The 23,779-nt window shown below is 32.9% G+C and overlaps 1 protein-coding gene across 6 annotated transcripts in view; it reads left to right on the forward strand.

Annotated features, from left to right (window-relative positions):
* The window catches only part of COL11A1 (collagen type XI alpha 1 chain), a 220,374-nt gene that overhangs the window by 95,595 nt on the left and 101,000 nt on the right, over positions 1–23,779 (forward strand). For all 6 annotated transcript variants that reach the window (XR_012429045.1, XM_015432036.4, XM_015432041.4 and 3 more), the window contains 15 exons: positions 793–846; positions 983–1,036; positions 1,204–1,257; positions 2,749–2,802; positions 2,928–2,972; positions 4,149–4,202; positions 4,622–4,666; positions 4,927–4,980; positions 5,438–5,482; positions 10,168–10,221; positions 11,457–11,501; positions 12,539–12,592; positions 12,674–12,718; positions 18,990–19,043; positions 20,798–20,905. Coding sequence is in view for 5 of the 6 variants with exons in the window: in XM_015432036.4 (XP_015287522.3) it covers positions 793–846; positions 983–1,036; positions 1,204–1,257; positions 2,749–2,802; positions 2,928–2,972; positions 4,149–4,202; positions 4,622–4,666; positions 4,927–4,980; positions 5,438–5,482; positions 10,168–10,221; positions 11,457–11,501; positions 12,539–12,592; positions 12,674–12,718; positions 18,990–19,043; positions 20,798–20,905 (819 nt within the window). In the remaining variant the exon portion in view is untranslated. The remainder of the gene's footprint in view (positions 1–792; positions 847–982; positions 1,037–1,203; positions 1,258–2,748; positions 2,803–2,927; positions 2,973–4,148; positions 4,203–4,621; positions 4,667–4,926; positions 4,981–5,437; positions 5,483–10,167; positions 10,222–11,456; positions 11,502–12,538; positions 12,593–12,673; positions 12,719–18,989; positions 19,044–20,797; positions 20,906–23,779) is intronic.

Here is a 23,779-nt window from a genome sequence, read left to right on the forward strand (position 1 = left end):
ATAGTGGAACTACATTTGACCTATTATTAGCTGTATAATTTCACTTTAAAACATATATATCGATCCCCATGAAAAGTATATATTGACACATTGATGGTATACTGCTACTGAAGAAAAAGATAATGAGAATTTTAAACCTTTAATCTGACATAGTATAGTGCCAGTCAATAATTTGCTTCAGGGATTGCCAAATTGTCCTCCAAATTTTTGTAGCTGATTGAAAGAGAGGTGTACCAGGGACCATGCTGAATTCTAGGAGTATAGTGGGGAAAATTGATTAAAGACTTTAGCTGTTCACAATCTAAATGGGAGATTCAAACATGAGAAAAGACCATTATAATCCAACATTATAAGTGCAATAAAAGGAGAAATATCTAGTAAAGAACATACAACAAATGAGAGAAAGATGAAAGAAAGGGGATTGATAAGAGAAGAGAAATGGAATGGATAGTTAAGAGTGTGTTCCATCAAGGGAAATATAAAACCCCAAGGTTTTGAGAATAAAATGTGTAATTATTTCTTTTATTTAAATGTAACCTCATGTCTACATATATAGTTAGTAAGTGGTATTTTTTTTTGTAAGAAGCCATTTAGAAAAAATAGGTATTTATTTGATAGAAACCTTTTGTCTTCTGCTTTATTTGAACTTTTACGTGGAAATAATTTTCTTGTGTTTGAATGATTAAGTTAAAGCTAAGAGGACACTAGTTTCTGACACCATCTCTCTTGATGCTATTGAGTTTGTTGATCAAGAATTCTATAATATGGTTTAATTATGATGTTTTGATATAGGGCCCTCGAGGCGTCCAGGGTCCCCCTGGTCCAACGGGAAAACCTGGAAAAAGGGTATGGCTTATTTTCGTTGTGCATTTTGAAGACATCTGCCATGATCATTAGTTTTATTTATTTATTTATTTATTTATTTTCCTTACCTACTAGTAATAAGAGTCACTTTGCTTAATCATGCTGTTGGCATTATCAGGGTCGTCCAGGTGCAGATGGAGGAAGAGGAATGCCAGGAGAACCTGGGTCAAAGGTCAGGAGCTCACATATTTTTATATTCACATCCTGTGTGTCAGTTCACCACGTAAAATTTTATATTTAAAAATCTATTTTCTGAATCTGAGAGAATATTTCACATTTAATGGAAAGACTGGAATTGTGATGATGATGATGATGATGATGATGATGATGGTTTTACAGGGAGATCGAGGGTTTGATGGACTTCCAGGTCTGCCAGGTGACAAAGGTCACAGGGTAAGATACATCTATTCCTTTTTTTTTCCAGGGAATGTTATGAAATATTTTAGAATTGATAACAATTTGGGAAATCAGAAAAAGAAGAAAAATTAATTTTAACATTTGTGAATCGACTTAATAATAATGTAATAGGTACTAGGAGGAAAATAGGTAAAATTACACATGTGGTATCAGTGTAAGTTCTTTGAATATTTTTAGACATTATAATATTTCTTTTTTGCAAGCATAAATTGAATCAGAATGTTTATATACAGGTACCTGGAAAATATAAACAGAAGAGCAATGTGGATATTTAATTTTACCTCTAATTTTTAAATAATTTTCTCAACTTTTTCATTACTTTTTGTCTGTGGACATATACTCAGAAGAAGACATCTGTAGGTAGTTTGTCATTAACACAGTAATATGCTAGGCACTATATTATTTTTTGGTCATGATAAAAGCTTTCAGTACAAGTCAAGAACTTGTAATTTGTGAAGGCTAAATAAACCATGATCCTGAACAGTATTCCAGCAGATAATTTTAGTAGGAAATTATGAAGACCGTCTCTCAAAAATAGATCAGCTTTAGATCCTCATATCTTTCTTTTTTTTTTTTTTTTTGAGGCGGAGTCTCGCTCTGTCGCCCAGGCTGGAGTGCAGTGGCGCGATCTCGGCTCACTGCAAGCTCCGCCTCCCGGGTTCCCGCCATTCTCCTGCCTCAGCCTCCCGAGTAGCTGGGACTACAGGCGCCGCCACCACGCCCGGCTAATTTTTTTGTATTTTTAGTGGAGACGGGGTTTCATTGTGTTAGCCAGGATGGTCTCGATCTCCTGACCTCGTGATCCGCCCGCCTCGGCCTCCCAAAGTGCTGGGATTACAGGCTTGAGCCACCGCGCCCGGCCCCTCATATCTTTCTTTATCAGCATTAATAATGAGGCTAAGATAAGTTTTAAGAAAATTGGAGAAGAAAAAAATAGTGAAAGAAAAGAAAACCCTGTGAATGTCTGACAGAACATATAGTGTGTGTCTAACATCTTAAGATCAAGATCTACTTTTATGCATTTTAAAAAAGACCAAATTTCTTTCGTCACCTGAGTTATGCTGATTTAATATGAATTATTTAGAAGTAGAAAATATTTAAGTCAAAGTCATCAAAGTATATCCATATTTAATACAATCATCAGCAAAATAAGTTTCTAAATAATTTATCTCAAAATAATTAAATGTCTGAAAACTATTTAAGATACTTATTTTTACATAAAACTTTTGTATTGAAAATTAACAGAACAATATTATAATTATAAAATATTATTAGCATACTAAACATGTAAAGCCAGTTAAAGTTGTTAAATTATAATTTATCTGCAAAATGTTTTGAGGACAGTAAATAAAGCATATGTTTTCCCTGTCAAATGTCCTGTTTTATTTGGTTTAGATAGCTACCTGATAGACTGGTGAACATTCTACTTATTTCCATATGTTAATCATATTTGTATTGATTTAACAGGGTGAACGAGGTCCACAAGGTCCTCCAGGTCCTCCTGGTGATGATGGAATGAGGGTATATTAATACTTCTTTTCATTTCTTTAAGAAATATTTAAAATTAAAACATAATATAACAAAATCATGTTGAAATGATACATTGTCTAAATGTTCTATATTCTCATTAATTTCGTCAATGACAGGGAGAAGATGGAGAAATTGGACCAAGAGGTCTTCCAGGTGAAGCTGTAAGCAACTTACTTTTTATTTTTAGTAATATCTCTATTTTTTAGGACTAGTGACTGGTGTTACACATATAAAAACAATGATAAACTCAGAAAAATATTGCAGTCTTAGCTCAGCTAACCAGATAATTGCCATGTGAAAAAAATGAAAAAGGATATATGGAGGTCTTCTTTTGTTACAGAGAAAATCTTAGACAGTTGAGGGAAAAATCTCTGGAATGTAACATATTTCCAGCCAAAAATGTTACCTTACCTAGTTTTTGTTGCTGTTTCTTTGTTTTGTTTTTTGTCCTGTCATCAGTAGCTCCAAAATTTATGTACTGAGAAGAAATGAATCCTATTACCAGAAAAAAAAAATAATATGTCACTTGGAATATACCAGACATATGGATTATATCACTTTTCTCCATCAAATATTACAAATGAGGAAACTGATCTGGGAATGTTTACTTGAAGCTAGCTAACAAAATAACTAAACTAGAAACAGGCCTTCTAATTTTGGTTTGAAATTCCTACATTCTACCTTGTACCACATTTTAGATCCTTGACAAGTAAATTCAAGCAAATGGGGGAGAAAGTAGATTATTTTATTGACTTTTCTAAAGAAGGAAAAGAAGGTGAGCAGGTGCAAGAGGCGAGAAAAGAAGAGAAGGAGAAATCAAGTGTAAATAAAAATAATTTAAGGAACCTCTCAAAGATGGTTTCTGTAATCTGCATATATAGCTACACAGCTGGTCGTTTTCTTTTCTCAGTGAATGCTATCTTAAGATGAAATTTACCTAAATGTACAATAAATGAGAATCAGGACTCTTCTATTTGTATAGTATATCTGATTGAATAATAATGTTGAATGCTGTCATTGAAATCAAAAAATGACACAAAAGTGTCATATTGAAAATACTAAACTATTTCATATTTTAAAAATTCCCCAAGTGGTTCCTATGTAAATTTATAGAATCAAAGAAATACAATTTCTGTACTAAAAACTGTTATTTATTCTGGCTTTTGGATCAGCATAAACACTAGATATTTATGTTATGGACATCACTTTCAGTGTGTTAATAAAAGATGTCCAGATATTTTTACTCTAAAAATAACCTTAGGATTTCTTCATTGGAAGAGGCATGTTTTTAGGGCATTTTTTTTTTTTAAAGGCGTGCTTTTTTCTTTTTCTCCTAGGGCCCACGAGGTTTGCTGGGTCCAAGGGGAACTCCAGGAGCTCCAGGGCAGCCTGTATGTACTGCTGGAAACATTGAAGATTTTCTAGGGAAAGCTCGTTATCAACCTTTGAGAGGCCATAGAAGCCCTCAGTAAAGAGCCAAGAGTTTATTCCCTTGTTATATTTGAAGATCTACAGATGCTGCCTTTCACTTTAACTCATCATTCCCTCCTTTCCTTCTATCTTCCTTTTGATTATTTATCTTACTCTTTTCATGATACATCCCCAGCATGCAGAGGAAAATGTTGGTAGATTGTCTCCAATGTGGACATGGAAAAGAAAGTATAGGTCTTTTCTCTTCTTCATTTACATTAAATCCTAGAATGATTTGTTAGTTGATTGAGTAGTATCGTGCTATTAGATTAGTCTTTTTGATTTTCTATTTTAGCATCAAAACATATAAGCAACCATACATCCTTTTTCTTCATTGCAGGGTATGGCAGGTGTAGATGGCCCCCCAGGACCAAAAGGGAACATGGTATGTATGTAGCAAACAGTGATAAAATAACTCATCTTTGAATATAACCACTAAGAAGCCATTTTTGTTGCTAAATCTAAAATATGAAGATTTCTTACATTTTGCTAAGTATATTAGATACATTAATATTTTACAATATTTTCCAGAATCTCTTGAGGGCAAACTGTTTAGGGATGGGTGGAGGTATTTTCCAATTGAGATGAAAAAAATCTATTGTGTAAAATAGCCCATTAAAGACTTTTTATATTTTCCTCTGGCAGGGTCCCCAAGGGGAGCCTGGGCCTCCAGGTCAACAAGGGAATCCAGGACCTCAGGTAAGTCTAAGCCATTGCAGCTCCTTTGAAATAATGGGGGGAAGATGCTATCTTTGCATAAGAAAATTGACAGCCTCACAATTTTCTGTGTAGGCCTAGCAATATTTAAAATGTGAATGTAGGAAAATGCATCCTTTTCTTTTTTAAAAAAGTTGAGCAAACTTGCAGAAGCCCCTCTCTTCCCAAGGAAAAATGAGTCATTCAATGTTTAGGGAATGCCAGGACTGATAGCCACCTGCAGGAGAGTTTTGAATAGGATCACATTATAGTCCCTTTGCAAAAAGAGTAGCTTGTGTAAAACTCCTCATCGTGTTCTAAAATTCTTTGGGGTGTATGGGAATATATACAGATTCTTATAACTCACTCTATGTACTATAGTGAGTTAATAATTTGCTGTTTTAAAAGTGCGTTACTGTGATTTGATTTCTGATATATGAAATACATTCTTTTAAATTAGGGTCTTCCTGGTCCACAAGGTCCAATTGGTCCTCCTGGTGAAAAAGTAAGTTAATCTGTTGTTCTAGTAAGGCCTAGTGAACATGTTTGCTTTAGCAATCTTAGGCAGGTGTAAGGTCTGCCTTCTGTTTTTGTTAAGATATCTAGATTGCTCAGCACATAAAGAATTAATCTAGACTTGACATGGAAATACAGTGTGGGGAGAATTCATTCATATGTTCTTAAACTGTGAATGATAAAACTTCAGTTACCATTTAAACAGCTTCTAAATGTGACGTTCTCAGCTATATTAATTTCAGGAACATACGGGTACGAGTGAATATTTTCTCTTTATTTTAGGTCTCCTTTTCTTTCTCATTATTTTCCAGAAAAGTAACTAAGTTTGCTTGTGACAAAAGATTTGTAGGAAGATATAATGAAGAGAAAATTGTGAAGTTGTCATTGCCATCATATCTCATATATGAATGACAAATGATGGTCTTGTTAATAACTCAATGTCTGGATCAAAACAAGAATAAGTCTTTAATTAAACACATGTCTTTTTCCCTGATCTCCACTGTGAGTTCTTGAGTAATATTTTGTTCCCTGTAGTCATAGCACATTGCTAGCTGGCTCTTTCCAACACCTTTTTTCTTTCGTTATTTTTGTTGATTTCTACAAACATAACAATTAAAAAAAAAAAAACTAACAGCTTTATTGAGGTGTAATTTGCATACTATAAATATTCACTTGTTTTAAGTGCACAAGTGAATGATTTTTACTAAATTTACAGTTGTGCTGCAATCTAACTTTCAGAATACTTATATCATTCCAGAAATAATCCTTGTGTTAATTTGCAGTCCGTGTTTCCACCCCCTCAGACCTAGCCAACAATTAATTTGCTTTCTGTCTGTATAGATTTGAGTTTTCTGAATATTTCATATGAATGAAACTTATGAATAAATTTAATAAATGATTTAATCATATGAATGCATATGTGACCTTTATGTCTGACTTCTTTCATTTTAGGTTCATCCATGCCGTAGTACGTTTAGTAGTACTTTGTTCCTTATTATTTATTAGTTCTTTGCTCCTTATTTTGTTCTCATAGTATTCCATTGATTGGCTGTACCAGGTTCTGTTTACTTTTATTTGGCAGTTGATAGAATATGTGTAGTTTATACTTTTTCGCTATTATCCGTACCACTGCTGTAGTGAATAATTGCATACAAGTCTTTGTATCGATGTGTTTTCATTTCTTTTTGGTATATACTTAGAAGTAGAATTCCTCGGTTATGGTAAACTTATGTTTAATATTTTGAGAATTTCACTCTTTACCATATCGATTGTACCATTTTTCCTTCCAAGCAAAGATGTATGAGGATAGTAATTTCTCCACATTCTCACTCGTGCTTGTTATTGTCTGTCTTCTTGATTACGATCATTCTTGTTGGTGTGAAATGGTATCTCATTGTGGTTGTAATTTGCATTTCCCTGATCACTACTTTTGTTGAACATCTTTTCCTATGCTTAGCAGCCATTTCTATCAGGTCTTTGATAAAATATCTATTAAACTCTTTTGGTTAATATTCTCATTGGATTATTTATCTTAATATTGAGTTGTGAGAGAAAACATCAGATTTAAGTAGTTTTGAAAGTACTTTTTTCTGTGGATACTTTGGATATAGATGCAGAGCACTATTGGAAAATGTCCTATGAGTTATGTTAGGTTCTAAAGGTTATTTTTAATATTTAGATCAGGGATTTTAATCTGGGTCACTCATATTTTAGATTAGCACATTATAAATATATTTATTTTACATTGCACTTGACACCTGCACCTGTTAAATTTCTACCGTGATTTTATCATGTATGTACTAGATTGTTAAGAGGAATTTGCTCTTAGAAAAAGTTGTTTTTTATTTATTTATTTTTTGGAGACGGAGCCTCGCTCTGTCACCCAGGCTGGAGTGCAGTGGCCAGATCTCAGCTCACTGCTGGGTTCTGCTGGGTTCTCACTGCTCCGACCCCTGGGTTCACGCCATTCTCCTGCCTCAGCCTCCCGAGTAGCTGGGACTACAGGCGCCTGCCGCCTCGCCGGGCTAGTTTTTTGTATTTTTTAGTAGAGACGGGGTTTCACAGTGTTAGCCAGGATGGTCTCGATCTCCTGACCTCGTGATCCACCCGTCTCGGCCTCCCAAAGTGCTGGGATTACAGGCTTGAGCCACCGTGCCCGGCCTACTTTTATTTTTAATGATAGCTATGATTTATTTATTCTGGCCGAGGAGTCTTCTCTTTGAAAATTTGGTAAATAGTAATGTTTTAATTGTATCATGGTATAATTTAGCATTTTAATATAATTTAGCTAATGTCATATATTTTTACTATCCAAGAACAATGTTTTTTGCTAACTTATTATAGCCTGTGCTTTTATTTTCGGTAAAAATATTTCATAAAATTTAAGTTAATTAACTAAAATAGATAAGATATTATATTGTTTTTTTCTAATATTTTTGATAAATAAACCAAATACATCCTGTGATAAATTGTGATTTCTCCTAAATATTTCCTGTGATTTAATTTCTGAGTTTACTCATATATTAATTGCTCGGTAGCAATTGATGTTACATAACTGTCTTGAGTCCTGTATAAAATAACAAGACACAAAATAAATATTAAAGGGAGGAATTTTGAAGACATAGATAGGAACCTAAGTTCATCCAGACTGCAACGCTGCCACATATTAGCATCGGCTAATTTACCTAAACTCTTAATCGATACTATTTCTCGAAATTCTTTGAGAATGTGGATAACGAACATAAATTGCCTAACATAGTACATAGAAACATTCAATGTACTTTAACTACTTTATTAAAATCTAAATATACATTCGTTTAACTTTTTTTTCCCCACCCCTCCAGGGAAACAGCAAACAGTTAACAAAGCAGACAAGATATTCTGCTATCGTGGAACTTCCATTCTGAAAGAGATCTCTTCATTTTAGTTTGTTTAAACAACAATCTTGTAGTGCAAGAGTTTTAATATATCTTGCCTATTATTTATTTATTTTATTATTATTATCATTATTTTTTGAGACAGAGTCTTGCTTTGCCACCCAGGCTGGAGTGCAGTGGAGCCATCTCCACTCACTGCAACCTCTGTCTCCCAGATTCAAGCAATCCTCCTGCCTCAGCCTCCCTAGTAGCTGGGATTACAGGCATGTGCCACCAGGCCCTCCTAATTATTGTATTTTTAGTAGAGATGGAGTTTCACCATGTTGCTTAGACTGATCTCAAATTCCTGGCCTTAAGTGATCAGCCCACCTAGGCCTCCCAAAGTTCTGGGATTACAGGCGTGAGCCGCCACCGCACCCGACCTCTTGTCTATTCTCAAATATATAGCAACATAAAAATTCCATGCAATATGTATTACCCAAAAGGTTATTGTCATAAAAATATCACATTTGCTGATAATAATAATTAATGAAATAATTGTTTATATACTACATTTCACTTTGGAGAAATAAAACCCCTGCCTTGAGAGTGAAAGGTAATTTAAATGACAGGCAAAATGAGAGTAAAAATTTTGTGTTTTATGATACTTATTACATGGTGTTAAATTACTTGATTGAATATGACTTTTGCAGACTGGTGAAGAGGGTTGAAACATTCAAGTCCTTTAAATGAGGTGTAATTACGTTTGGTTAAAAAATCTTAATTTTTCAATTTAAAGATTACTTTTAATTCATTTTTTGTTCTATGCTGATTTGGTTGAAACTTTCTTGTAAAACTGCAATGTCAGGCAATATGAATACAATGATTATACTTTACTCCCTGAGAATGGAAAAAGCCCAAAAATATGTCCAGCATTTAGGCTTGCTGATATGTCCTTGACCTTTCTATTGATTCTGAATCCTGGACAATAACTTGATGTGTCAATAATAATGACCTGGGCTCTGGGAGCTTGATAAATTTAATATTCTTAGAAGAATGTCTTCTTTCCTCCTAAGAAAAGGTCTGATTCCCAAGAAAAGATACTGTCACTACCAAGAAAAGGTAGTGATTCTTATCATGTTCCAAACTTAGAAATGGTCATGTTCAATGTGATTTGAAACTCTGTGTGGTTAAACAGGGATTAATCTGTTGAATTGTTACTTTATTATTATCTTGTTGGTTACCTATTAGGATATGTTCTTTTTACAATAAAATAGATTTACTTTCCTTCATTTCCTATGAATAACTATCACACCATAACCTTGCACAAAATATTTTTTAATTTTTAAAAATAAAAGTGGTATTTCATCAATGTTACTATGTAATGGTGTTTCATTAATGTTACTATGTAATTTTTTGAATTAGTACTTATTAATATTATTGAGGGAAATAATACAATCTTTACCTCTTTAATGATATGAATCAATATATTTCTGACCTATAATACTTTCCTTTTGGTTCTCTAAGCTTCGGTTTATTGTGGTATCGAAAAACTAATTTGCTAATTTTAAAAAAGACACATCTAAGATTATAAGCAGACTAAAACCTAGCATACCTGTAACATGTTAAATTTAGTTTTAATTTATCTTTACGTGGCATTTCCTCCATATAATATATTCAAAAGTTATTTAAATGTTTATTACTTATGGATTAAAGCCAGTGACTCAGGATAAGAATTTCATTAGTAGTATATGTACAAGTTAAAGCTTTTTAAAATTATTTTTATTTTTTTAATAATTTTTTTTCTCTATTTGATAAGGGACCACAAGGAAAACCAGGACTTGCTGGACTTCCTGGTGCTGATGGGCCTCCTGTAAGTAACAGCTAGCTACCTGGTCATTAAAATTTCTTTACATTATCTTTAAAAATAGATTTTACATGTGTTTTAGTAATGATTATATGAGGTTAGTAATAAAAATAAATTGAGCCAGTATTTAAACATTGATCTCTCTAAAATACATTTTATCATGTCACTTCTATATTGCAAAATCTTTAATGAGTTCATAGTGGCTTTTGTAGAAACTCATTTGGCACTCTAAGCTAGAACCTCCGCAGAATCTCATATATATATATATATATATATATATTTTACCTCCTCCTTAACCATTAGCTCCAGGTAAGCAGGTCCACTCACATTTTCTTAGCATTTCTATCACCTTATCTTTCCCAATTCTGTTTCCTCTCCTAGAAAGCCCGTCCATCCTCTCCTCCTTTTCAAAGTATCTGTTTCTATGAGTCCAGGTGACGTTACTCACAATTCATAAATGTTCTCAGACATCTTTCATGAAAATACCTCAGCCTACAGGGGTTTCTTTCTTTTCTGGAAATATAGCAATATTTATTATTTCCCTTTAAATAGTAACAAATAATGAAATTGTGTAACCTCTACAGTTATTATTTAACGTTTGTTAAATAATAACGTTTGTTAAATAACAACGTTTGTTATTTACAGATTTTTTTCCTCTTTAAACTACATATTCAGATTTTTTAGTGGTAGGATATAAGATTTCTCATCCTACCTCTCCTTGCTATTGAGTATAATTGTGATATGGCTATAATTTTTATTTACTGAATCTCAATAAGTTGATTATTAACACTGTTACTATTTTATGATCTTGCTATATATTCAGATGTCTCATCCACATGTCTTAGTGCCCCTTTGAAGATGCACATATGATCATTCGATTAATTTGCAAAATATAGGGCAATTTAAATACCTTTATATAATTTTATATAAGTCTCTGAGGCTGGGGATGAATTATTAATGAACAATATATATTATTTGATGTCCTTTTTCTAAGCTCTCTCAAATGCATTATGCATTTGAGGAAACTTACATCCATCACATATAAACTTATTATGTTTACTTACAAATGCCATAGTTTCCAATTTATTTAAAGCCATACAAACTGATGCAAAAGCATTCAATGTTTTTGAAACTTAAAGAGTAAGATCTTAGTAGATTTAATAAAAAAAAAAAATACTTTCATAGTATTGTCAACTCTGTTTATATAACATCTTATCAGTGTATGTTTTTGCTAAATATAGGGTCATCCTGGGAAAGAAGGCCAGTCTGGAGAAAAGGGTGCTCTGGTAGGTTACAAAGTATCCATCTAAATGTCCTATTAAAAAATTTCCAAGAGAAAATGGCTTAATTTGGTCATCTCATATATACAAATCATGTTCATATAGTTATTTTGGGTATACAAAAGATATCTTAGACTACTTTTAATTTTATATTAGTAACTTTAGAAATTAGACTATGTTCTGTCCTTTTAAAAAATATTCCCATGGTTAGGAATATGTGCACATTCTACATGTGAATTATGTATGGAGTAAATGGTAATAATGTAAAACAATGAAATTGGACAAGAATTACTCAATATTACTGAACTGCTTATGTAACCCCAATGTTATTACTACTTATTACTTTCTGGTAACTGTTATCTAATAAAATGTTAAATTAAGACCAATGGCTATCAAAATATCAAAGTGAAATGTAATATATGCATATTCAATGTTAGTGCTACTTTAGATTACAGTAGCAGGGGTAGGATCATTTTGTTTACATTTGTTTTGAATTCTTTTAAAACAGCTTTAAAATTTCAGCATTACTGCAGAAATTATAAATTATGATTTATAGAATGTTTTATGTAGGTAGACTAGAGAAATAAAACCAGCTGTGGAAGATATATAATTTTGATTATATACTTGATGAAGTGAATGCTACTAATTTATAATTTTCTATTTGAAATTATCAATCTTGTTAGTTTTTCAATAACTGTTATAGACTTTCAATATAGCATATTTTAGGTTAAAAATCAAATTATTAATTTTTGAATTGTTTACATTATTTTACATGCTTATAAGATTTGCCTTATTAGTCCATTTCAATATCATATTTTTAGTATGAATATATGACATAATACATTTGGAGGGAATAGTGCTAGTTACATGTGTTTTTCATCATATCTGATTGTAGAAACAAAAGTAAACTACCAAAAAATCTTTATCAAATATTAGTAGTAGAAAAAACCATATCCTTGTAGATGATTTGGTAAAATTACAGTATGTAAATGAGTAGTACTTTCAATTTATTATACATATAAGTGGTAATTAATGTATTTCAGGGTCCTCCTGGTCCACAAGGTCCTATTGGCTACCCTGGCCCCCGAGGAGTCAAGGTAAGTGTTAAATTGTTTTCACATTATACACTTTCAATGTGAAATGTTATAGTCATTTGATACTTCTAATTTATTCCACAGGGAGCAGATGGTGTCAGAGGTCTCAAGGGATCTAAAGGTGAAAAGGTAAAATGTGATTGTTTAGGTGGTTTTAATTTCTGTATATTACGTTAACATTTAAATTATTCAACAGACATTTTATTTCTTGAATATATTGAGTGATTACTTAAATACTACACAATGCTAGTATAATTTTGTACCCTTTATCCTCACAACTTAAAAACAATGTCTTATATCTTGTGATGAGGGCTAAATACTAGAACAGAAATTAAATTATGTTACCTAAGAGAATTAATTCTGCATCTTTCTTTTTTACATGTGCTTAAGTTTTGTAAATCATAGGGTTGGCTTTAGGAATGGTTTTGCTACAGGATTTAGATGTTGTCCAGTTAGATGCATAACATATGAGTGTTTATTCCTTTTTTCCCTGCTGAAATCCCCAAAATGTATAAATAAATTCAGCACAAAACAGGAGAGTTAGAAGTACACTAAATCCGTTGGGGAAAGAGGAAGTCTTTCTATATAATATTACACACAAATCAATAGTGTTAAAAAGAGAGAAATAAAAATTAAAACCAGGCAGAAGTGAATGAAATAATGTACCTAAAACTATGAATGAATATGGCATTTTTTATAGGGAAATTATAGATAATTCGCTTTTGCTGAAGAACATGACATTCAGATTTTTTTCAAGGATACATTTAATAGGAGTGCAGAGCCCCAAATCCTTCAAAGATTATGATGAAATGCAACGGGAATGGCATTACTCAGTGTTAGAGTTTAGCTGTGTGCCCACCCAAATCTCCTCTTGAATTCTAATCCAAATTGGAATTCCCACTGTCTAGGGAGGTACATGGTGGGAGGTCATGAGATCATGGGGGTGATTTCCCTCATGATATTCTCCTGATAGTGAGTGTGTTCTTAACAAGATCTGGTTGTTTGATAAGTGTCTGGTGCTTCTCCTTTCTTTCTTTTTCTCATCTATCTTGTGAAGAAGGTACTTGTTTCTTCTTTGCCTTCTACCATGATCGTAAATTTTCTGAGACTTTCCCAGCCGTGCAGAACTGTAAGTCAATTAAACCTCTTTCCCTTATAAATTAACCAATATCAGGTAGTATCTTTATAGCAGTGTAAAAGCAGACTAATACACTCAGAATCGTTATTGAATTAATTCTTACTACAATGTTTCATACAAAGTTAAAACAACACATAGTTGCATAGTATAAATGTTGGTAGGTTTGGTGAGATATACATGGATATTAACTATTTTTAATATCATACTCATAACATCATACTCTATTAGACTGTTCTTGCACTGCTATAAAGAAATACCAGAGACTGGGTAATTTATAATAAAAGAGGTTTAATTGGCTCATGATTGTGCAGGCTGTACAGGAAGCATGGTGGCATCTACTTCTTAGAAGTCCTCAGGAAGCTTCCAGTGGGAAGCAAAGAGGGCACTGGCATCCTACATGCTGGGAGCAGGAGCAGGAGGGGTGAAGAAGGTGCCACATGCTTTGAAGCAATCAAATCTCCTGAGAACACACTTACTATCTGGAGAACAGCATCAAGGAGATGGTGCTAAACCATTCATGAGAAATCCACCCCCATGGTCATATCACCCCCGACCAGGTTCCGCTTTCAACATTGGAGATTACATTTCAACATGAGATTTGGGTGGGTAAATATCCAAATTATTTCAAATGCTAATATTTTTTCAAGGACAGTAATTTATTTTCATAGTTACAATATTATCAAAAGGCTTATGTGTGGATGTGGTACCAATAGGAAATGGGTAACAAAAAGGGACGAATTTATTATATCCATTATACTTTATCTGAAAAAAGCTACTGTTATATACTAAAAGTAAGCAACTATGTTGTCAGATTCATTGTATGAAAAAGGCCATGCATTTCACACTAGCTTACCTACTTAATGGTAATCTCAGTTCATCCTGATCACCTAGATGAACTTTGGAGTACCAGTTGGTTCTCCCTATGGGTTCTGCACACATGGATTCAATAAACCACAGATCAAGGATACTTGAAAAACAAAAAAATTAAATTAAAAATTACAATATGACTGGGCACAGTGGCACATGCTTATAATTCCAACACATTAAGAGTTTAAGGCAGGAGAATTATTTAAGTCAAGTAGTTCAAGACTAGCCTGGGCAAAAGAGTGAGACCTCATCGCTATAAAATTTTTAAAAAAATTTTATAGTGATGTGCACCTGTGGTCCCAGCTACTTGGGAGGCTGAGGAGGGAGAGTTGCTTGAGCTCAGGAGGTCAAGGCTGCAACAAGCCATGATTAAGCTACTCTACTCCAGCCAGAATGACAGACTGAGACCCTGTCAAAAAAATACAGTGTAACAATATACAATAATACAAATTTAAAAAACAATATAGCAACTATTTAAATAGCATTTAAATTTAGGTATTATAAGTAATCTAGAGGTGATTTAAAGTATAAAGGAGGAGGATGTGAGTAGGCTATAAATAAATACTGTAGCATTCTATTTCAAGAACTGAAACATCCACAGATTTTGATATAGGAAGTTGGGTTAGGGTCCTGGAATCAATGACCCTTAGATACCAAGAGAAGACTATAGTGTCTCACTGAATTGACAAATGAGCACAGTGGTGAGTCAGGTAGGGTTTAACATGTAATTTGTAGGTTGCCTATATTAAAAATAATGTCTCTGTTTAGAATTTGTCTTGTTAAGAAATATAAGTAACAATGCAAATGTTTTTCTCTGGAATGAGTCCCCATCAAGGATGTTTAGAGGGGCTAGGCAGTGTTTAAAAGAACAGTGCCTGAGTGGGATGGGGATGTTGTTAACTGCTGAAACTTGTCGGAGAGTTGCAAAGTGACAGAGGCAAATAAAATTATACATGACTAGATATATGTGAGGACAAAGCCATACAGGAAAAAAGAAATAAGATACATTTTTTTTGTGTGTGTAGGAAAACGTCTTAACAATTGCTCATTGTTTTGAGGGTGTATAGTCTCAGAATATGCAAGTATATAGAGAGGAAAATAACTGAAATTTTAAATTGGGAACCAAAAGTTCTGGGTTCTTGTTATAGTTTTCCTAGTTACTTTGTCTCAGCCTCATTTGAAGTCTATAAAATAAAGACAATTTCCTAAAACATTTTAAAGATATTTTCAGCTATACCTTTTATTCTAATATACCAATCAAGTAGTAAATTATGTCTTATTATAGATTATGATTTAGTTTTCTAAATTATAGATTTAGAGAAATTTTGTATAAATGTTAGTAGAATTTTTTAATGGTAAGAATTCTCCATATTTTTGAACTCTGTGAAGGATTAAGTCCTGATGAATTATTAATATGCCTTATTTATTTCGTTTTTCTGAGTATTCAAGATAATTGATCATTTATCTCATAAGGGATAGAAGAAAATGGAAAGTTGTTAAAAATTATGATGTTAATTGTTAACCAAAGGTGAAATAGCAAGTTAATACTCAAATTATGATTAAAATTCTCCATTTTTTTAGCCTCAGATTTGTGTCTTAAGCCTGGAGCAACACAGCTCAATAAATTAGATGGCATAGATGAATTCCACTTTTATACATCTTCTAAATCAATGTTTTCTTCTTTTTTTTTCCTTGTCTGATTATTTTAGTACTAGAAATCTTAATGACTTGATATGTCACTTGTTAAAAAATGACATTTGTTGTAAGGAAATACCTAATTGAATCATCTAATTGTTTTTTTTAACATGAACATGTTGAAAACTAAGACATGAGAAAAATAGCCTCCCCGTAGACTGAGTTCTCACTTTAAAAATAAATAAAAAATAAAACTCTGTCTGTAAAAGCTATAAGTGATTTTTAAACATATAGTGCAGTGTTCTGTAAACTAAGCATGGCAACTGTGTAATTATGTTTTTCTCTAGGGAGAAGATAATGAAGACAGTTGTCAATAGCAAGTTCAGTGGTCATTCTCAGCTCTTAAGCCTCTGCCATTGCCCAATCACATTCAGTACAGAAAGCATCCTGCTCCTTACGAGGCCACTTTATGGGCAGGATGGTGAAAATGGCATAGTTTTCTCTTGGAAAAAAGAAAATCCCAGGCATGCTAGAGTTCTTCGAGTATGCAAGATAACAGTTTGAATCTCTTTTTCCAGGATTAGATCTCATATTCATAAGTACCCAGTATATGGTATTTTCTGGACTTTAATATACCTTGCTAAACTCACACTGAGGCATTTAGTAAATGTTTCTTGAACATTGTGGTTACTGAAGGTCCAAAATATGTTCGGCGCTGGAGACTCACAGGTTAATTCGGCAGGATTCTTGTGTTCGGCCATTTAGTAGAAGGAAAGCAACCTATGATCTAGAAAATGCAGGATGGCATATTGTTGGGATAATAATTATTCAGTGAAGGCCACGAGATGGAGAGGTTAATTTTAGGAGAAATTCAAGACAAAAGACTGACGAGGTAAAGAAGGGCTAGATCATGTGGTGAAGGGAGGTGCCTTATATTGATTATTAGGAATTTGATACCACTAGGATATTTTAAAGTAAAAATTGATGTGACCAATTATGTATTTTAAAGAGGTCATTTTGGCAGCAAGATGTGGAGATATTTGTGCCTACCCTTCCTAGATTTATTTTCATACACAGCCCAAAATGTTCTTTTCTGAAATTCTCAAATCAAATCCATTTCTACCAACTGAAATACCAACCCCTCCATCAAACCTTCCCTATTAACCTCCTGCCTCACCACCCCCTCCACCAGCACCATACATCATCGTCATTATCATCATTTTGGCGTTCTTCTCTGGACACCCTTTCTATTTCATTTGTGCTAAAATGACTGCAAATGTCCCACTTTCAGTTTTGTTTGTTTGTTTTGTTTTGTTTTGTTTTTGAGATGGAATCTCCCTCTGTTGCCAAGCCGGGAGTGCAGCAGAGTGATCTCAATTCACTGCAACCTCCACCTCCTAGGTTCAAGCAATTCTCCTGCCTCAGCCTCCCGAGTAGCTGGGATAACAGGCACCCACCACCATGCCCGGCTAATTTTTCTGTATTTAGTAGAGACAGGCTTTCACCATGTTGGCCAGGCTGGTCTCAAACTCCTTACCTCAGATGATCCCCCCACCTCAGCCTCCCAAAGTTCTGGGAATACAGGTGTGAGCCACTGCCCCCGGCCCACTTTTAGATTTTACTGGTAAAACAAAAACCTCAAAATACTCCACAGCACTTCGAGTGAGTAATTGCTCGATTAATTTTATTGAATACATGAATGATTATTTCTTAGTAATTTGTTTTCTTGAACTTAAAAGATAGTAAGGTTGTTTATGCAACTTACTTGAAAATCCAGGTTTCAATAAGAATGATAGAAAATATTTTCATAGCCCAAATTGCTCCTCTCTTCATTTAGTGACTCCGTTTTCAGCATTGTTGCTCTGTGTGTTTAGTGCTACAATGAGCAATTCTACCTGTAAAGGATATTATTAATTTCTATTTTATATAATTAATTTTACCTGAAAGAAGATTGTAAGATACAGAACACATTGAGCTAGAAGGCATTTATCTAATGGACATGATAAAAAATACACGATATAAAATTTATAGGTACAAATTAGTAAATTAAGGGAAAATTATTTTATTCATTTTGTTACTCCAGAGCTCTTGTAATACAAAGTTAAAATGATAATTGTTTCCTTTTTTTGTTTGTTTGTTGTTGTTGTTGTTGTTGTTGTGGGGAGAAGTTCTTGCTCTGTCACCAGGCTTGACTGCGGTAGCATGATCATGGCCCACTGCAGCCTTGACCTCCTGGACTCAAGCAATCCTCCTACCTCAGCTTTTTTAGTGGCTGAGATTATAGTCATACACCCACACATCTGGTTAATTTTTTTAAATTATCTTATTTTTTTGGTAGAGTTGGGGTTTTGCCATGTGGCCCAGGCTGGCCTCAAACTCCTGCCTCAGCCTATTATAGGATTACAGGTGTGAACCACCACACCTGGCTAAATTTTTACTTTTTATTTGTTGAACTAGTATAGAATATATGTTTTTATGGGAGAATGGTTATTTCCCTCATAAAATAAGATTTAATGAACATATTTGTGAAAAATGTCCTAGCGTAATTTATAGCCAATAATTGTGAAAAAATGAGATGACAGTGGGGATCAGAATCTGTGGCTGGAGTTGGAAAAGGGAGGAGTAAGTTTCAAAACTACCATTCACATTTCTAAAAAATAATTTTCCCTCATTATCAGCACATACATTTTTATAGCACTATTTTAGGTTACTCCAAAGCACTGATTAAACTCCTATTCAATTCCTTTTATAATGATTTAGGGTGAAGATGGTTTTCCAGGATTCAAAGGTGACATGGGTCTAAAAGGTGACAGAGTAAGTATAAAGAAAATGTGCACTAGTACATAAAATTTAATATATATGTATTTTTTCCTTTGCTTATCTTTAAATATAGTAAGCATATGATAAATAAAATGTTTGTACCACCTAAGTCTTTAATCATTTAAGTTTTTATACTAAGATTTAGGGATTTTAACTTTTGTGGAGATAGTGTAGTATAAATTGTTTTAGATGCTATATTTCCGTAAGTTCCATAATAAACATGCACCCGCGCACGCGTGCACACACATACACGTGTTAGTATTGTTTATACACAGGACATTAGAAAGTTGTGATCGAACTGCTAGAAGTAATTTGATAAGTTTGTTCTAAATTTTGTTCATATATAATGAGCTATGCTGCCTGGAAAGTATATGTGTGCAACTTTCATGAATTTTCGTTATATGGTGGTGTTCAATTTTTGAATGTAAAAATAGTAGTTTTTTCTAGTAATATATTATAGAGAACAAACAGAAATATTAGTTATCTAATGCAAATTAAATGCTTTATTGGGAAGATTTATTTTTAATTAATATGCTGGTACCTGATACATCTGAGCAAAGAAGCATTCTATAGAAAATATTTGTTTTCCTAAAATACAAATGAAGTCTCCATGCAGGACTGGGGGCAATAGCATCCATATACAAGTTCTTAAACATTAAAGATAAAAGCCAAGTACAAAATAGAGATATTTTTCTTGTGTTCCAAACAGTAATTTCCAAAGCTACTGACCAATCTTTATTATATTTTTTTCCCTCTCTCTGCAACACAGATGCATTAAAAGCAATTTAGTGTCATATATGGTAGGATTAGACTTTTGTAGATTTTCAAATGTCAGACTGTATTCAGTTTATTAAACATGAAATGATTGATGAAGTCACTTTCAAGCCTCTTTGTCATGAACAAAAACATTAGTAAACACACCAAAGTTGAAAACTCTTGCAATAGATTGTAATTTATGACTTTCAATCTCCAAATGTATTTTTGTAACTGCCTGATGGGTTTATCTTGCCTGCTGCCCAGATAAAGCCTATTTATCAACACAGGGGAATTGCAATAGAGAAAGAATTTGACTCTTTCTCTACACATAGAGTTGGCTGAATAGGAGACTGGAATTTTATTATTACTCAAATTAGCCTCCACAAAAATTTGGAGGATAGGGTTTTTAAAAGATAGTTTGGTGGGCAGGAGGCTAGGAAATGAGAACTGCTGCTTGGTTGAGGATGCAATCATAGGGGGGTGGAAAAATGGTCCTTGTGTTCTGATTCAGTTTCTGGCTGGGGACCACAGGGCCAGTTAAGTCAGGAGTCATTGGTCTGGGTGGAGTCAGCTGGTTGTCACAAATGCAGAAGTCTGATAAGACACCTCAACAGGCCAATCTTATTTACAGGAGTAATTAGGGAAGTTATAAAAATTGTAAATTTCAGACCAATGGCTGGTAATTCTTTACATTGCCTATATTTTAGTGGAATTCACACCCCTCTCATAATTCTAACCTTGCGGTCTTGTATTAGTGTTTATAAAGACAGATTTGTTTGGGGAAGAACTATCATCATTTGAACTATAAAGTATATTTCTCCGAATGTTATCTTGCCCCATGCCCTGTTATGATCAAGGGCAGTTTGAAGGTAAAAGGCAAGATGGAGTTTGTTAAATCAGATCTCTTTCACTGTCATAATTTTTTCACTGTTATAATTTTTGTAAAGAAGTTTTATTTTCATTCATAAGAATGTTGTTATTCTGTGCCTCAGGGAGAAGTTGGCCAGATTGGCCCAAGAGGGGAAGATGGCCCTGAAGGCCCGAAAGGTCGAGCAGGCCCAACTGGAGACCCAGGTCCTTCAGGTCAAGCAGGAGAAAAGGTTGGTAAATGACTTTAAATTCACTGGTACACTTGCAAATGATGTTTCACATCATTTTAAATTCTTTCAATAACTGGTGTCAGAAATTGAGTTCTTAATACATTAAAGATAAAATTTTTCATTATCATTTTAAATTTGCAACCATTACATTTACATTTCAATGTAATATTAGGCAACATTAAAATTTGCCTTCATAAAGTATTTCGTGATATGATAAATTTTCTATAATGTACTGTGAAGTTAAATTTTTTTAAAAAGCAAGAAATGTCTATCACAAGTGTTATCACATTATGTACACTAAAGCAAAATATAAATAAACTCTTGTGGGCAGAATTCAGATGATTCCTTTTCTTTCATATATGTATATATATTCTACATATATATGTGTGTGTATATATATGTCTATATTAAATAGAGAATTCTGTTATTCCTGTTAAATACTCCTAAGAGGTATGATTATGAGATAGACACTTCTTTTGTTACTCTCCTTATTTTCTAGTCCTCTATGCCCTCCTTGGCCATGTAGAATCAGCTACTCTTAGAGTTCTTCCACATTAGATGTTGAGAATTAAAGGATGAAATAATCAATGAAGGAGGATCTACTTATGGTTTTGGACCAAGTAGAATCATCTTTTATTTTTTCCACGTAAACATGCATTTCACATAAGTCTATTAAAAAATACTGGTATTCAGGCCCAACTTCAAGGGATTTTAATTTTAATCTGGGCTTGACACAAGTATCAATATGTTTTAAAACATCCCCAGATAATTCTAATATTCATTGTTTTGAGAGACACTGGGCATTATGTGTTGTGTCAAAAATATTTGCAACCATTACATTCATATTGCAATATAATATTAGGCAACATTGAAATTTGACTTCATGGAGTATTTAGTGACATGCCAAATTTTTGATAATGTACTATGAAGCTAAATAAAAAAATGAGAACAGCCTATGACAAATGTTATTGCATTATATACACTAAAGCAAAATATCAATAACATCTTGCTGGTATAATTCAAATGGTTCCTTTTCTATATGTATATGTCTATATTTTCTACAACAAACATGCCATAAAGAAATTTCATGCTATTTAAGAAAATTACAAATGGGAGTCCCAACCATTGTATCTCAGAAAGAAAATACATGGTATAGGTATTATACAGAGAATAAGAATAAACAAATAGAAAATTCCTCATGTCCTTATGAATCATCTAATGTGACAGTTCTTACAGGGTTTTATACTTTGAAACTTCTGCAGTTTCACACTTTGAAAAAACATTGCTAATTGTAAATTAATGAACACTGTTATAGTGATTTGGCAGCAGAAGAAAAAGATCAGGGGAAAACAAGGCCCTTTGAGACGTTTAAACCTTTTCATTTAAAATGCTCAACGCTAGTGGTTAAGAGGGTATCCTGGTACCTTCCTGTCTTCTTAGGCTCTATCATGTGTAAACGGTCACACAATCTATTGTGATAAATCAGGAGCTTAACCTACCTCACAGTTCCTTTTGTAACATTTCATTAGTATTTGTTAGTTTATTGAAGTTGCCTATCATCCTATTGAAAATGCAAACTTTCTGCCAGAATTTATTTTAAAATGACTCTAAAATGAATTAGAGTACATCCATACATTCTAATGTGGTAATTAACAAAGAAATAGCTTGTGATCAGAATTAGATAATTTTACTTAACTTGAAATTGATGGTATAAAACAAGCTGTGATACTATATCCAAGGTGACATCATTGTAAGTATGCTTCTTAGGGTTAGTTTGCATATTTTCCATCTAAAGACTACTTATCTATGCAATGCTGATCATGACATGGACAGCTCTTTAGTTCAATCTGTAACAAGGTCATAAACCATACTCTTAATTTTTTGCCTTGTTTCATCTAGTAAAATACTTATTTTTATTTAGAAACTTCTGTTCATCTTTTATCAATGCACATACAAATTTGAACTTGTGTTTATTTTCCATTTTTAGTTGTTCAATGTACATTGAAAATGATACATTATGCTTTCTAATGTTTAAGACAGTAGTAAATAATATTTTATAAATGAAGTATGCTTTTATAAGTATCTTATTAAGGAAATGGATGCATGGTAAAATTCCACATACATATTTTATTCAATTCATTTATTTTTATCTTTCTACTTGTTTTTTTTTTTTTTTAATTAATGCTTTGTTCAGAGAGAAATTTTAGGGAAGTAAATTGTTTAGGATAATATTTTAAACCATCTGGTATTTGTTACACATTGTTGGACTTCATTATAACTTAAATTTTGTTTTAGCACTTTCAGATTGAAAGGCAACCTCGTTGCACTGGAATAAAATAGTATATTCGATTATCTGCTTGGAGGAATAAACACTCCACAAAAACCATCATTATTAGCTAAAACTCTCAACACATATTATATTTATTAGTCCAGATATTTCAACATGTTAGAGTGAAAGAAGAAATTTGGCTTAAAGTTTAATTCTGAATGTCTTTGCATATCTAGGTTTACTTACTCATTGAGAAAAGTTAAGTAACTCATGATCCCTTGTTTTATATTTAGACTGGGATAAATGAAATAATTTTATCAAAAAGATTTACTCTAGTTGGAGTGATAAAATCTAAATATTGTGCCAGTTACATCAACTAATTTAAAATAGTATTCAATGTTGAAAAAGCTTAGGAGTATTTTTAACCATGCTTTATAATTCACAAAGAAGTGTAGAGTACTCTACAATCTCAGGATTCATGTACCTAAAGAAGGCACTATCACTTATATAATAAAGGTTAAGTTAGGCAACATTATAACATTAGAAATATGTTCAAATCAAGAATTTCCTAATTCACATGAAGAAACTTAATTAAGGTAAATAAT

This window comes from Macaca fascicularis, chromosome 1 (assembly GCF_037993035.2).
Source record: "Macaca fascicularis isolate 582-1 chromosome 1, T2T-MFA8v1.1".
NCBI classification, from domain to species: domain Eukaryota; kingdom Metazoa; phylum Chordata; class Mammalia; order Primates; family Cercopithecidae; genus Macaca; species Macaca fascicularis.